Source organism: Ixodes scapularis, unplaced genomic scaffold, assembly GCF_016920785.2.
Source record: "Ixodes scapularis isolate PalLabHiFi unplaced genomic scaffold, ASM1692078v2 PGA_scaffold9__187_contigs__length_104089568, whole genome shotgun sequence".
Classification (NCBI taxonomy): Eukaryota; Metazoa; Arthropoda; class Arachnida; order Ixodida; family Ixodidae; genus Ixodes; species Ixodes scapularis.
In genome coordinates, this window is record NW_024609884.1 from 56,010,700 (window position 1) to 56,027,972 (window position 17,273).

Below are 17,273 nucleotides of genomic sequence, written 5' to 3' on the forward strand. Positions count from 1 at the left end.
TCTCTGTCACAACAGTCAAACATTTTCGAGGTAGACCTCCCGCCATTTTCGCCATTGTGCTCTCCGCGGCGTTTTCTCTTCCGTCCGGCCTATGTGCGTCCGGTCTTTCCAGGGTGCCCTCCGATCGCTGAACTGCATCTTTCCATCCTCGAAGTTCACCGCCGCCACCATGGTGTGTGTACAGTTAGGTCCAAAGAAGCGCAGCTGTAGTTTTGACATTTTTATGACGACGTCAACTTGGACGACGCCAACTTGGGCGATGGCCGCGTTGGCCGTCAACCGCGTTGGTTGTCGGCCGCGTCGGCCGTCGGCTGCGTCCGACCGACTCCGGCGTGCGCAAGGGCGTGCGTCAGCATAGGTAGTGTCATCTGTCGACAGCGCGTACCACTAACCCGCACCCGCGTCTCGCGTGCCACGGCGGTCTGATTGGCCAAAAGATAAATTTATTTATTCAAAGAAAAAAAAGAAAATGCTGTCGGTATTTAAATAAATGCTTTAATATATTTTAATAATGCACTAAATGTTCATTTAGGTGAACAGATTTTGTCACTAATTATATTTTCCAATTAAAAAAAATATTTAGTTAATTAAATTTTTATATTATTTTTATAAATACATAAATGTACCCAGTAATTAAAAATTCCCCTATTTGTATAAATCTAAAAATGTAAGTGTTTTAGTTTTCTTCATTAGCAAAGGTCAATGCACCCCCAACTTGTCAAAATTGTTGTCCCGTGTGAACTGGGTACGGGAAAGGCATTTGAAGTCTGACTGGGAATCGCTCCAACCAGTTCCTTCCCTAACTGGTCCCAGTTCACTCCATTCCCAACTGGGAGTCAAACCAGTTGACTCCCAGCTGGGAATGGTTGAAACCAGTTGACCCCTCAGCTGGTCCCAGTTGGACTCCTATTGGTCCCAGTTGATTCCCAGTTGGAACCAGTTAGTCCCAGTTGAAGCCAGTTGAGGTGCCAACTGGTCCCAGTTAGAAATTTTCGCCTGGGTTCCTTCTCGTGTCCACATATTTTTAGGCACTTTTTCACTTAAACATGTACCAACTAGCCCACTAAGCCATTTTACTGAAAGTTTTTTAAAATTTTATACATACAAAAAAAATATACATTCTACCCAAACCTAGATAGTTGCATTCTGCCTATTCTAAAGTATACACATTCCAAATTTGGTTGTGATAGGACAATATTAAGAACAGAAATTCTTATGCGCAAACTGTGAAGATTCCCCAAAGTTACATGAAAAGAAGAAATGTGTTTGTATGTTACCATATATGTGCAGCTATACTCTTTCGTGGTGTGATAAATAATGTTTTGTTAATAAATCTCCGTGAGAAATTGAAGCTCCATAAAACTGCAATGAAGAGAAGACGGCTAGGCCGACTTGTCAACGTAAATGTGATGGCGGGCAACGTCACAATTTGAAGAACTACACAGAGAAACATGGCTCAAATTCGTGCCGTTCTGGGTTGCCTGTAGGTCTTCAAATGTCTATTTGACTAATTTTGTGATCATAACCGGTAGGAATTATTTTTATATATCACACATAGGGATTTAAAAATAACAAAACGTCATAAAACCCAAAATCACATCTGTTTGCAAAATATTACCGTTTTTCGACCCACATCTTTCTTTTAAAGAGGATTGCTGGTACTCATCCTTTAGCTGTCCTGTCCATAACCTTCTTCAAAATTAAATTTGAGAGTGTGAGTTGGTTGTGTGCTGACATCTCTGCAGGATGTCTGTCTTTCCTGAATTCCACACTAAGTCTAGATATGTTTCCTTTTGCAGGGACTTGGAAGATTCCTCTCAGGACGAAGGGCTGACTGACCTCCAGGAGCGGGTGTCGGTGGCATCCTTTGGCTCTTCAAATACCACGGACAGCGAGAAGGTAAGCCTTAGTTATTGGTTCATAGAATGCTCTTTTAGTTGAGTCTTATTTTTAGGTATGGTTTATGCTCGTACGACATGGTTGGAGTGAACTAGGACTGAGGATCGTTACTGCACTAACTTTGTCTGTTACACAGGCAAATAAATATAGTGTCATTTTCAACTAGTTCAATCAAACTTATTGAATGAAATTTTCGCTGCACGGTGCTATATTTAGAAATGTTAGCAATGGCGATGGGTCTAGTAATAGCCATGCAGAGCATTAAAGCATAGAGAGAGATTTTCTGGCAATATCTTCTTATTAAAAACACTTTAGAAGACATTGTTTAATTGACTAACGAGCTCTACTACAATTTGATAACTATGATCAAGCAGTTCAAGCTGTTGATAACATGGCCATTGCACCTTGTGAGCTGTGAAGGTAGGATGGGAAAAGAAGTAGCTTTTTTTACTTTTACAGCTACTATCACTTTTAATGCGTTGGCATTAGTACCCTGATACATGCACTGACCTTGGATGGTTTGGAGCATTTGGGGTATTCAAAGTTTTCATTGGCTAGGAAACACCTTCTGAAAGCAACAACAGATGGTGGCGGGGTGCATATTTCGAGAGGATCGGCGATAGGACGCATAGCAAGGGAGGCCGCACTGGATTGGCTGGTTATAGGGAACGACTCTCCGACGTAACACCTAGCAACCAAACATTGCTGGTGAATTTCAGCGCCGCGCAGTGGGGGACGGCGGGTGTATCACAGGAGCACGTGTTAACCCCCCCCTGGCCCCCCCCCCCCCCCCCCCCCCTCCCCTCTCCCCGTTTGCGCAGCTTCACGGTGACAGTCTGGGGATGGCTCATTACAAAATATTAACCCACCTTGGCCCACCACTTTGTGGTGCCCCGCCAGCAGCCCAAGTATGCCCTAGCCACACTGTCCCTCACTGCACCTCGGTTGCTAGGTGTTACATCACACCGTCACTCTCTATGACCAGCCAATCCTGTGCGGCTGCCGTTGCTGTGTGTCCTATCACCTAGCCTCTCGAAATAAGCGGGTGCCTTTGGACGCCACAAACTGCCCTACACCATCTCGCCGTAAGATGCGTTGCTGCAGGCGGTTTCGGCATCCACAGAAGTGGGGTCTGTCGTATGTCCAGATAGTGATATCGCCTGCATACGCAGGCGCGTGCAGGCCAGGGATCTCGTAGAATTGCCACAGGAGGGGTGCCATGACGATATTAAAAAGCAACAGAGAGAGCTCCTTGCGGGACACTGATGTTGTGTTTGACGGTGCCGTGGTCTTTCATGGCCATTCTGACCGAGCTGTGGGGGATGCTGTCGAATGCTTTTCGGGTGTCGGTCATGACAAGTACTCAGAGTTTTGCCTTGTTACCGTGGTAGTCTGTTACATCTTTGAAAATCATAGTGAGGCTGTCGTGGGTGCCGAGATTCTTGCGAAACCCGGTCTGGGTAGGGTGGAAACACTTGAGCTGCTCGGCGTGCCACTGAATGCAGGCTTGATCCATCTGTTCCATCACTTTCCCCATAATGGAGGCAAGCGAGATGGGGCGCACATTTTTGAGGTCTGTCGGAGGTTTACCGGGCTTTGGGATGGGTGTAACGGTGTAACCCATGACGTTTTCGATTCGTCTGAGAGTTGACCTGTGTGCCAGATTCCATTAAACCACTGGAGGATGGCTTCACGGGTGCATTACGCAGCATGTTGACGGTGACGCCATCTGGGCCAGGCCTGCTTCCAAGTCGGCAATAATAGATTGCCGCATTGTGTTCTCACCCGGAGAAGGGGCGGTTGCCTTCATACTAGAAGTCTGCTAGGTTGTGACGGGTAGTCTCGTAGATTGCGGGGTGTGGTGGGGCATCGGGTTGTGGAAAAAATACTGCACTGAGTTGGTCCAGAATGTTGTTCATGGTGGCATCGGAAAGTAGGGCGTCCAACTCTGACTTTACTTCGACGAACACTTGCCCCGGTGATGTTGCATTCCACGTCCAAAAATTCCCTTTTTTGGGTACAGACATTTTCTATTTGAGGCACTTTTTCTCCGCAAAATGTTAAAATAGCCCTGCACATTCCCCTACATTTTTTCAGCCCTTACTTTCGCTGCAGCTGATTTCTGTGCTCATACAGCCACTTTGCGCGCATTTTCCCACAAAAGCCGCGTGAAATCGCCTGTTTAAAGGAAGAAAAAATTACTGGGTCAGTTTATGTTCTTATTAACTTAAACGGTAAACACTTCGGACTCAAGGAAAGGAAATTAGTGCACAAAAATAATAAAAGCGCAAAGGAAAAAAAAATGTTTGTGCTGCCGAGAGAGATTTCCTTTACAGTCAGTGCAGTGTTCCGTAATGGTTCGCTTTGCGCGTGCCGGGATTCGAACGTGATCCCAATCTTAGCTGTCGACTACGTTCGGACATGCGCAAAGAATCGTTACGGCGCTGGATTTTGGCTACCATGGCCAAAGGACTGACCACCACTGGCATCTGGCTCTAGAGAGCCTCAAGTAAGAGTGTGTTCAACTGCTCGCCTGGGGTACGTGTTTACGGGCGCCATTAAATTGCAAAATTTTTGCTGTGGGTCTATTGGGCTACATGTGATTTTTCAACGTAATTTCGGTTAAATTTTGTAGTTCCTTGCAATCGTTAAAATTACCATTTCCCTTTTTACCGAAATTGAGACTGAAAATTCTATGAAAAAATGAAAATTCCCTGCATGTCCTGATTGGCCATTTCGGAGGTGCGGAAGTGGTCGGTGGAGATTAGAAAGCCCCGTTACCTGTGCCTCCTCGTCGCTCGAAATCCGTTTTTATGCTCTTCACGGACGGAGACATTCACCAAATATGCGCGGCTGGTCACTGAACCAACATTTTGTTTTGCCAAGTTTAAAGAATAGCTGCTGGAGTGATGCTTCATCGAAAGCTTGCGATAACCATAGTTGAAGAGGAGTATAAGTACTTATAGGGGAGTAACTTCAGTGGGAGCAGCGAAATGTCCGAAGATGAACAGCTCGAGGTACCACTTCTGAATAAGCGGCGCTGTGGTCGGGGGAGGTGCTAGAGAGCCTAGATTGTAGAGAGGGTCCTTCTCAAACCATGGTGAGCGTTTGCAATTTAATGGCGAACTCCTCCCGCGCCAATTGGTCACAAGTGCGTATATGCTTCGTTGTCGCCTGTTGGGGAGGAAAACAGGTGGAAAGGCAGACGTTCGCAGACGATCAACGCGTTCGTCACCGCATTTCAGCTCGTATTGCAAACGTGGCCCTTAAACCATGTGACCCCGATCGAGCAGTTGGGCGCTCCATCTAATACAGGTGCTCTAGGAGGAACGAGAACGGTTAGTCTCTTTACGCACATTTATTTTATTTTTTAATAATAGGGGTAACGTAGAGTAGCTCAATTACTGTATGCACCAATATAGTGTTTACAAACTATTCCACTTTGCCCACACCAGGTGTGGGCACTGCGCTCACGCAGAAACCAAATTCAGGAGAAGTGAAGCGTTTGCGCATGCGCAGTACCGACAGCAGCGCCACCGTAGTGGCGTGACGTCAGTGAAATGAGTTGGTCTATACATGCCTAGCACGTGACGTTACGCTAGGGAAAGACGATGCCCCGCACCATGCTGGCAGTGGAGACATCACACCACGCAAATGGGCTTATGCGTAGGATGCAGCTAGCTGCCCAGACATGCGCTGACAGACTCCGTATTTTCAACAGAGGAACCTAGTTTTTGACATGGGAACTTGGAAAAACCGTGCCGAGCTTACGATGATGACGTTCAGCCAGTACGTGCGTAATTATTTTGGCCTTGGTGCTGTTGCGCTACGAGCAGAAAGTCGGTATGCCGCCGATGATGTTTTAACGCGAAGGGCTGTCGTGTCGGTGACACAAGCTTCATTACACGCCCCACAATTATATGACGAGCGGCTCTAGAAGCCGCTCGTAGTAAAGTTACGATTTCTCGAAGTACTGGTAAACAACCCAAGGTTACCTATCGTGTTACGGACGGCACAAGTTGAATCCCCTACGCGACCGGCATCGCGCCGCGACATGCTGGCCCGTAGTGGGCTGGGAGCCCCGATGCTTCACTCGAAGCGGGGAAACGGCGTGATGAAGCGAAAGAAAAGGGCATCCACATCGCGAACGGGCAAATCCGATTCAAAGGCGTGCACGAACATAAATAACGTGAGAAAAGTACCGCCACCCACCGCTACGAAATGCGTCCGTCAAACTCAGTAATTTGCGGCCGCATCCCTTCTCTGCCACTGGTACTTTCTCTAACTTGAGTTGAGGGCTACTATGTCGCCGTGCATCCCGATGAAACGATCCCTACAGTATAACGCGGCGCAGTTTACCATGGCTATCGCTGCGAATGGCCATCGACTCAACTCCCATCATGGTGGTTGCCGGTTTCGACGTCGTCACGTGTCGTACGTGCAAGGCAGCAGTGGATAGGTTTAAACGCCCGAGCCCCGCATTCCTCGGGCGTTTAAAGGGGCAGTCCAACAATTTTCGGAACTTGTGGGTGGTCGCCTTTCTCGCTTCTAGAATGAAGAACAGAAAAAACGTGCTTGCTTGCGTTCTCTTGTTCATGAAAGAGATTATTGTCTGTGGTACCTTTCAACTTCTGCGCCGTCTTCCGAGTCACGTCGGTCACGTGCGGAGTGACAGAGGGAACGAAGAGCTTCCGGTCGTGCTCTCGAACACGCTAGCGAACTCCCTCCGTTCTCTCCGGAGGTTTTCAGCTCAGCAGATCAAAGCACTTTTCAAGCTCCTGTTCGATCCCGTCGATACACCAGTCGGCATCGCTGCGCGGCCTGTCGCCGATCTCATTCGATCAAGGAAGCTGCAGCGGAGGGGCGATGGGCTTATTCACTTCCGGTTACTAGCACCACAGCCTAACGAATCCTGACGACGATCAAGGAAAGATGGGACTCAGGACACAGGGTGTCGAACCGGAACCGAACCGAACCGAAAACCGGAACAGAACCGTTATTTTTAGCCGAACCGGAACTGAACCGAACCGAAATCTTCGCCGCCATCTTGGAACTGAACCGGAATGGAACCGGAAAAAAATATAACGGTAACCGGTTCAAAACGGTTCACAGTAATTTTTTTTTTGTTAGTATTACAAATTTATTATTTGGGAATAAAAAATTGGCACGTGAATTCCTCTAAGTATTGATCAAATCGTCATATACAGAATTCCAATGTATAATAAATCCTGGTTTTTTGCGGCGCTTTCTTATTGGCACTATGAATAGCCATGTGTCACATCGTCACGTGACTTCATAATGTCAAGACATGCTGTCAAGTAATGTCACATCACGTGACCCCGTGACGTCACGTGACTCACCGCGTAAAGTCGATTCAAATTGAGGACGTCGCTAGATCTATTAACGTTGTTGATACCGTGACGTCACATGACATCACAACTTCGCACTGAGAGTCCCGTGACACCATGATGTACCCGACTGTCATGATCCCGAGTCAAATGCTCTGGTTCATGACAACCAGTATCGCCAAACATTCGGGTAACGGCTCGTGTTCAACTCAAAGATTATGATGGGCCCGAGTCCCACAAGAGCTAGAAACAGAAACAAACGAAAGCGACACGCCTCAGACACATGCAGCATGTTCGCGATGGTACCTTTATACGGCTTTGAGTTGTTCGGTGCTCGCGAAGTTAGCAGGAGTGTTTACAAGCCTGCAAATGGTACCATAGTGTGCATGATACTCATGTTGGAGCATAGCCTTCTTTATTCTACAAAGCCTGTCAAATCGCGAAATACTCTGGTTTAAGGCTAGCCGCTGTCGTTTGTTTCTGTTTGTCGCTTCAGTGGGGCTCCGGCCCCATTATAGCCCAACTAAAACTATATCTGAAGATTAGCCCATGCTTCGCTTTGCCAACCCTGCTTATGACTATGATAAACACTGACGCTGCATATATTAGGATCAGATCACGTGGCTGATAGTTCTAATTGCGAGTTGAGGAGGGGAAAGCTGTTTCATTTCTTTCTTTCGACTGTCTCTCATTTCTCGGAGGAACAAACTAATGGATGCTTTTGCAAGTTATCAACGTCAGGGATTACAACTTGGCGGTATTTATTGAACTGAAGGTAAAAAAAAATGCTGCACGGCCCATTTTACATGTATGCATACCATTGAGGATCCCAAACATGTTTTCGTTATTGCTGAACTGCCTCAGAAAGTTGTACCGAGAATAGAAGTGTTAAAGGATCTAAATGTGACGTATTAGTCCGACGTTACATGGAACTATTAGTGTGTACGTGAGGGATAGCTGAAAAGAAAGATCCTATAGTGGTCTCACGGGGATAGCCAAACGTTGGCAGCCGCTCTAAGTCTCACAGGAGTGTCGTTCTCAAGTTCTCCAAGTTTTGACCGCCCTGTATTTTGTTTAAACTTCACAGTTTGGTGCAAAGCAAAAGCAAGGAAGAATTACTGTTAGCGAGTGACACAAATATAATTGTCGAGTGAACACCACTCAATACGGAGCAGGCAATCCCTGAGGAATAAAAAGTATCTTGAGGAGCAACTAAAAAAAAAAGGGAGTGGGGAGGGGGGTAGTTTTAAAGCATACTGTGTCGTAAAGGTTCCTCTACCGCGCACTTTCGGCGCAGACTAGAAAGCGTGGCCTGGAAACGATAGTGACAGATGGGTAGTTGGTACAACTTTTATTTGTAAAAACACACTTGCCAGAAAGAATGTTTTCGCCGTGCCAGATACTCGCGCCGTGTCTAACGACGATGCACCAACAAGAAAAATGTGTGCTTCTCAAATACATAGCTTGCACTGAGCGCGAAAATTTTGCAGCGTGCATTTTGCCCCATCGGATTTGATATTCTCAGCAAGAACAACTCGCAATGACAACCAGTATCTAGTGCGATTACGTCACGTGCAAACCATGTTAAATACTTCAGCTTTCTGGTGAAGTGCGACATTCGCAACACTAGCAGTAGACGTCCAAGGTGTAAAGTTGTGTAGTATTTATAGCAGTCTCGCGATGATATACGGCAGCCTAATGAAATGTTGCAGCACATGACTGATGAAGAACAGAGTCGTGAAGTAAGGTCCCAAAACAAGTGCACGTAAAACCTAAGATAACATTAGTAGTATCTCGCGACGTTTCGAGCTGAGGCAAGCTGATGCCCAAAAGTGACTTATATTAGGATTCTAAAAATCTTCATTTGCCCTGCGAGGAATCTATGTTTAATTAGGAATATCATTTTATGCATTTCTATGCATCTATTTTTGCAGTAAAGCGTTGTGTAAGGGATTATTTAGAAAAAATTGCGTGTCATCTCTTTATTTCTGCACATTTCGTGTATTTGCCTTGCGATATATCATGTGACCACAGTGTTTTTTGGCATACCCTGCAACCCAGTATTTTACACTGCAAAACAGCTAACAAAAGCACGTTGCCGAAGACTCAACAGCTGGCGTATTTTCGAGTATCGTCCTTCCGTGTCGGTCTCAGGCGGTTATGTGAACTTCATAAAGTCAAATTTATCGATGATAATACAAATATACTTAATTCCTGTCTGAAGATTTGGCAGCATAAATAGAAGATCCTCACCTCAAAGATATATAAGTAAATGCACTTTTAAATTATCTGAAAGATGTTCTGCAATCTTTTTCGGCGCTTTTATCCTCTATAGACACGTTATAGGTGATTTGGAAAAGCTTTAAATAATGTTTTTTTTTATTTTGAGGCTAATTTAAATAACTATATGTGTTCCTCACGCATATATAACTTCTCAAATATATAGAAGTTTATTATTGCGTTTTTTATGTGTTTTTATTATCGCCTTTTTTTACTGGAACGAATGATGGAACTATGACGATTGCACACTTAAACTCTCAGAAAGTGTCCAATTAAGTAGATTCCGAATTGAGTAGAGCATGAAATCCCACTTTGCTCTATTTGACAAAAATCATCAATTAGAGAGGGTGATGCTTATTTGCAAATTAAATTGACCGGCATTTTGTCAAGAGCAAACCTCAAGAACCAGGCTATGCCAGTTTATCCAATATAGGAAATGTTCGCATGGGTAAGCACTGTTTTAGGTCAGATTCGATCTCAGTACGAAGGTGCTCATAGGTTAGAGTGAACAATTTCAGCCACTCCTTTTCGCATGATTCGTCGCCCGCATCATGGTGCTGAGAGCAAACAATGCTAGTTAGAAAAAACAAGCATTGCGATTGTCGCTTAGTGTTTTTATAAAATATAGAGTGGAAGGACTTGTCCCGTGACTTTCGTGACATTTTTAAAATTATATTGCCTTAAGATCAGTCGTCTCGTCGTCATATATATATTGTGAAACGTATTCCGTAAAACACATTTTATGGTATATATGGCGACGAGGTGCCCATTTCATGATTTTATTCACTGTAATTAATTTCTTAGTTCAAGGGCAAAACCACGATTCAACATCTAATACTGCGATACAAAGTTGTACCTGTCACGGGTATTTTAGGCAACCTACTTCACTTCGCGAAAACATTTCGATTCAGGTACAATGTATGTGACTCTGGTAAACGAAGGGAGGTTGAGTCGTATAAACACGACGTTTGGTATGTTAATGGAGATTTTCCTTTCTTGTTGTGTAGGTATAAATAACAGAATTTTATAATTTTTGTACCTGAAAATAAAACTGGATTGAACAAACGATAAAGAAAAAGAAAACTATATACTGTAAACGACTTATTTTTCGTGGGCTCAATATTTCGCGATTTAGGTCAAAGCTGAAGTTTTGGAATAATTCGTGGGTTGTAATTTTCTCGACGCGGTGGAATCTCACTATAAATTTCAATCTGTTTACATTTTACCGAAATTGTTCGTGGGACCCATTTTTCGCGAATTGTAGGCGATTCGCGAAATTCTCAAAAATAGGTCCTCGCAAAAATCAGATTGTTTACAGCAGTTAGTTTCATGGCCTAAATAGTGCCTATTGACAGAACAAAGCAGAAAATATATTCTCAATTTAGCGGTTCAAACCGGTTCGAACCGGTTCGAACCGGTTTGAACCGTTATTTTTGCACCCCGGAACTGAACCGGAACTGAACCGAAAGCCGTGAACCCGAACCCGAACCGAACCAATAAAAATATCGGTTCGACACTCTGTCAGGACACTTCTTTTTTTTTTTTTTTTGTTTTTTAACTTAACAGATGTGTTTAAAAAAAAGCCGTGAAAGTTATACTTATGCAGTTTGTGCAGGTGAGTTATACGGCCAGGGGGACATAGTATAGGGGGAAATTTAATTAAAATTTGTTAATTAACTTTTAATTATCCATGACCTGCAGCCGCCACACGCGGCTGCAGGTCGTGAACTAGTCAGGTTTTTGCTCTGCGATTACACTGTGGTATCGCTGTATTTCGGGAAAGTCTGTGTGTTTTCTTTTGTGCTAAAAGAAGCGAAATAAAAGTAACACACTGCAGATCTTTGCAACATTAAAATCGTTACACTGCCCATTTAAAGGAAAACTTGGCTTTACACTTCACAATTTAACAATAGGACTGCATCTTATATTTAAATATACAAGATGCGGTGCCGTCTTCTGACACGCCCTGTACGTCAAAGGCTGGGATTTTTTTTTTTTTTTCAAATAAGAGATGATTTTTTTTTATGCAGTCCAGAAGGTGTGACCGATCACTGTTACGTTTTTCTTTCTGTATCAAATTCCTGATTTATTTACTACCTCTACATAGGCGTACAGCTGTTTGGGAGCACGTTAAATCAATAAAGCGCTGCTAAGTCGCTCCAACAGGATCTCTTGCGACGCCTCATCCGCGATCAGAAAAGCCATGATTGGTGAACGGGTCAAAGGGGTAAAGAGAGTTACCGATCTGGGAAATATTTTTCTAAAATTCCAAGAGGGTCATAGAGTGCAAAAACCTGCAGATGTTTATTTGCAATTAGAACGCTCTTGGTGAGAATCAGCCAGCTCCGCCACCGAATACAGTACGCCGTCACACGCGCACAGGTTCGTGGTTTACTACAAACACAAAAGAAAGAAAGATCTGCTGACCAGACGACCGGCCTACTCAGCGGTGAGGTCTTGCCAATAAACGGGGTGTAACACGAGTTTTAAAACAAGGGGAGTTTAATTAAAACGATGATTTAAATAGAAACAAAAATAATATAATGGGGCTCACAAGTACCGAATCGTGGCAATAAATAGTCTGAGCACTTCACCCTGCCGGTGCGCGGGCGACAAAATGCAAAAATACCTAACTAATACACAGAAGAAAAACAATTGCCAGACAGTTGAGAACTGAACTCCTAAACCCATCATTTACTACCAATCACATTGCAGTATTGAGGAGCTGGCGGGTGGAGTGAGTGTCTAATCTGTCACTGTCCGGGAGTTGTGGCCTCTTCCGTTGCATTTTCCGAAGGAGCACCGGCAAAACTCTCCAGGAGTCCTTGCCCCCCCCCCCCCCCCCCCTCCCTCCTCCTCCTCCTCCTCCTCCGTTCTTCCGTGGGGAGGGCTGTTGTGCCACCGCACGAGGAATGACTCTGGTGTTTGTTTACCATCGCCACGCGCCCGGTCGGTTATGTTTACACCGCGCAGGGGACGCCACCGGGGTGTCGAGTATCGCCGTCGGGAGTCGGTGCGATACGATCGCCTTTGCGCACGCGGATGTAACCTTATTTTGTTGGGAAGTCTTCATCAAGAAACACCTATTTTCCTCCGGTGGCGCCGCCTTCAAATATGCTCCGGCTTGGAGTCCATCTACGCCATGCGTTACAATGCCATACTAGGGAATTGTAGTAGAGCGTTTTTCTCCTCCGCTACGGTATCCGTGAAGAAAATGCCGCAGCTGCGCATCCGCGCCGCCAGCCTTGTCTGCATAGCTTTAAAATAAGTACAGGGTGTCACAAAAGAAAATTTACACGGTCTTTTTTACCGCAAAAATAAACTAGGCATCGCCGAATGCTCATTCTCCGCCCAAAGGTAGAGCTAGAGGTCACAACCAGATGCCAAAGTTTCAGCCCGATCCGATAACTTAATCAAAAGTTATAAGTGATTTTCTGAAAATTTCAATGGGAAAATGGAGCCCATTTTTGCCCGTTTTCGGTTTCTGGTGCCATAGAGCCCCATGTGTTTGAAAACTCGGTCGGCCGCCATTTTCCCATTGAAATTTTCAGAAAATCATTTATAACTTTTGATTAAGTTATCGGATCGGGCTGAAACTTTGGCATCTGGTTGTGACCTCTAGCGCTACCTTTGGGCGGAGAATGAGCGTTCGGCGATGCCTAGTTTATTTTTGCGGTAAAAAAGATCGTGTAAATTTTCTTTTGTGACACCCTGTACTTGTCTTCCAAGTACTCATGTTAAAGTACTAATATGAAAATGTAGCACGATGAACATCTAACCAGCCAAGTATAACACCCTCATAAGGATCGGACGCGGCGAAAAGTGCAGTATTCATTGGCAATATCAGCCACATCAGCGATGAAAACAACTTCACATGTTATTTTTAGAGTGCTTCATGGTGTCTGGTCATGAATATGACCAAATAGGGATACTGTGACATGCATCGCTCGTGTACCACTAGTCGTTAAACGCCCCCAGCGGTAGTTGGTGCAACCATGATCTGGTTACACTTCTTTTTCTCTTCAACAAAGTAATGCAACATGTCTTTGCAGATTTGTAATTACCGGCCGTTCGGGGTCCATCCGCTAAATTTAAAGGAAATCGAGAATGATTATTTTTTTTTGAGTAACCGCACAAAAATCGCAAAATTTTGACTTTTTCGATTTTGACAAAATTTTCAGCGCAATGCAGAAAACACTTTCAATGATAGAACGCTAATTAATTTGTCAGAAATTCACAAAGCATGAAACATTCGACACAAAGAGTTTCAGCTTTATAAATTATAATATATATTTAATGGCCGAGGCTACATCCACGCGCGGGGACGTAGCCAAGTCGGGAGGAGATAAGGCTCCATCCACGCAAAAGGTCACGTGACTTAAAATATAAGGATATAATTTGTCTTTATGTACATATTATACTTTCTTATAAGTAAATATAGGATATAAAAATAAAGAGGTTTTATTTCATTGTTGTTTTAAGGTTAATATGTCACGTGACCTTACAAATTTTTAGACAATTCATCAATGGTTTAGTTTTCTAAGACTAATAGCAAATATAATGCATCATGAAAAAAATAGTACCAATTGGGACGTTGCCTCGTCTTTTTCTACCTTCTGGTGTGTCCTCTTTTCTGCGCCAGTCTCAGGTTTACAATCATGTTCAATATATATCTTTATATTTATGTTGTCCAGGAGTCACACACAGGTGTGGGCGGCGTGCGTGCCATTTGTGCGTGCGGGCGGTGCGGGTACGGCCTCCGGGACCTTCGCCCATGTGCGCATCGCTGCTGAGGCGAGGCGGGGAGGCTTCGTGGTGTGTGTGGTTGGCTTGGTTCGAAGCGTTTTAATGTGAGCTTATGTGTATCGAAGGGGACAAGTACGTGCCCACCGCTTCGTACGTTCTTGACTTGCGCGCACGCTCGCAATCACACAAAGATTGTGAGAAAAGGGAAAACACGCACTAGTCCCATTAATAACAAACATACTGAGAGCATTCAATCGAGAAAACTGGGTAAAAGATTCCAGAAACAGTTTATTCTATGACAAATAAGACAGTAGCCGATGCGCAGATGCCACTCGTCCACGAGATCACCGATGAACACGAAGCCCTGCTTGCGGCAGAACTCCTGCAGGAGCCAGTTCACGTCTCTGTGCCGATCATTCAACGCCTGGATCTCGGCACTCTGACTACGCTGACACTCCATCGAAGAGAACCTGTTCCCCCGCCTAGGAAGGACGGAAGAAAAGGCGATCTGCATCGTCGATTGCGTTCCAACATCTGAGCGGCCAGCCGACGATAGTTGTCAACGTACGCGCTGGCACAAACGCTGGTGTTGTTTGTGCCAAAATCGAGCAGGGCGTCAGACACCTTGGAAAACGAAGCCTCGATCCTAATGCCACTAAACGCCCGCACTTCGACAGCTTCCCGATTATTCGATGGGAAATACTAGGACAAGTACTTCACCGTCGAACCCCCGGCAACCAAAACTTGAGGCAGATCAGAAGCGCGACCGTGCTAATACTTAAACGCCCAAACTCCTTGTCCGAGAAAACAGAAAGAAAATAAAAACGCTTCAGAGAAAGTCAAAACCGCTTGCGGAAGACCAGGCAGGCACAGTAGACAGTAGTCCGCGCACGGGAGGAACGCAAGGTGCAATGGCCGCCAAGCAAATGGAAAAACGATGAGAGGCTAGACCGGAAGTTGATCGTAGTGCGCCGGAAGTGACGTATTGCGTGGATGGAGCCTTATCTCCTCCCGACGTGGCTACATCCCCGCGCGTGGATGTAGACACTCCCATATTTAATTAAAGCGACTTAAAAAGTCTCCGAAAAATGCCTCTTTATGTAAGATTTGCTCCAGAAGCCAATTTTGGCTCTTTATTTCGCTTGAAATAAATGCTCATATAAGTTAACTTCAACTAATTCTGGCAGAAAAGTATGTGTACATTAAACGTAGAAACTTTGACGGTGTAGAAAGTTGCATTCTTTATTCCACCGGCCTGCAAAGTTCCGTCATCGCGCAGATGGGAAAATCGTTTTTTCACCCTTCTCTCGAATGCGATTTCTCTTTCGAATACTAGGAAGTATCTTGGAAGAGTAAGGTCTGTCCCGTTGTGTGGACAGGTTTCGCTACCTCATTTAAACATTTAATTAAAAAGAAATAGGCATGACATTACCATGACCGTCCTTATCTGAACACACCGTATATATAACCGCTTCGCGAAATGCTCACTCATTTCTTCGAGAATCAGCAGCGATTTTTAGTGCTGAGATGCACGGGTCAGTCGGCCTTTAGATACAACTAGACAACTCACTTGATGTTTTCGGAGATAATAGGTTTTCGACGTTCGGTAATTCGAGGATTTCAAAGAGCGTGCACTTCGGGAAGAGCCATGTATGTGCTGTTTTATACCTCTTTTCACTCCAAGAACCGTAGTAAAAAAAAGTCCGGCTCCAGGTGGAGCATTACTAATTTCCCCTTTATGTTGATAATTAAGACATATGTAGGTGAATTTCAGATAAGATATATGTTATCTTGTCAAGGCGTACACGTTCCAAACACCAAAAGCAATGCCTTTTCCTCCGACAACCAAATCTTGTAAGAACTACTTTGCGCCGCGTATGAACAATGCGCGAAACTTGCTTTTTTTCTTGAGGTGAAAATGGGTATAGTTGATTTAGTCTGACTGCAGTAACTTTTTTTTTTTTACCTGTCAAGATCTTTTTTTTTTTTTTTTGTAGTGACTTCTTTTTGTGCAGGGATGGGCAGTATTTCAAATACAAGTATTTGAAATACGTATTTCAGATACTTTGTGTATTTTGCATTTGTATTTAATTACAAATTAGGTAATGTATTTGACGTGTGTTTAAATACTAAAACTTGGGTATTTCAAATACAATTGTAATTCAATACAATTATGTGGGCGAATATACATCCCTCAAATTTATTGTCACTGTCCAGAGCAGGAAGAAAACTACGTTCTGCACCGAATCTGTCTCTCAATGAAGCACAAGCGTTTAGTGACTTTGGGATTACGGTGCTAGCCCAGGGCAAGAATAGTGACGAAATCGACGTTCACAGGCAGACTGGCTAAATAAGTGCCTGTGACAACTTGTGATGTTTTCCAGCCGGATTTCCATCCATATTTTTGCTTGGAACATTCTAAATGCGCGGGTCGTCCAGATTTTCGTAACTGGTGCGAGTTGCAACAATAAAACATTCTCTAGCTCTGTGATTCTCAAATAAGGGTCCGCAGAACCCTGAGCAAAAAAATTTTTTTTTAGTTGGCACGTTTTTTGTAGTTCAGCGCGGCCGTGACTGATTTGCAACCTGCTTCCGGAACTACGGTAGCAATCCGCACAAGGTCATCTCGGTCACCTCCTTTCCCTCTTCCCCACACCTTCCGGAACTACGTGTCTCGGTTTCCCACTGTGAGCCTTGAGGCATTTTGGTTGGGGACTGCAGAAATGTCCCCCCTTCTCCATGAGATCGCTGTAAAGCTTCTATTACAGTTTTCTGCAACGTAAGCATGTGAGCATGCTTTTTCCAGGCTTGCGTACCTGAAAAGTAAATACCGGAACAGGTTGAATGTGGCCGCAGATAAGCAACTCTGTTTAAGCGCGACTGTGCCACGTATTGATGAACTGACCAAAATGAAGTGATGTGGCACCTTTGTTTTATGTTTTTCTGCTACGTAGCAATAAAAGGCGCCTGTTTCATGCTCCAGATCTGTTAACTTACTAA

At 44.5% G+C, this 17,273-nt stretch overlaps 1 protein-coding gene across 2 annotated transcripts in view; it reads left to right on the forward strand.

Moving 5' to 3' along the window:
* The window catches only part of LOC8035715 (triple functional domain protein), a 259,166-nt gene that overhangs the window by 59,201 nt on the left and 182,692 nt on the right, over positions 1-17,273 (forward strand). For both annotated transcript variants that reach the window (XM_042287363.1, XM_042287364.1), the window contains exon 35: positions 1,800-1,899. In XM_042287363.1, coding sequence (XP_042143297.1) covers positions 1,800-1,899 — 100 coding nt within the window. The remainder of the gene's footprint in view (positions 1-1,799; positions 1,900-17,273) is intronic.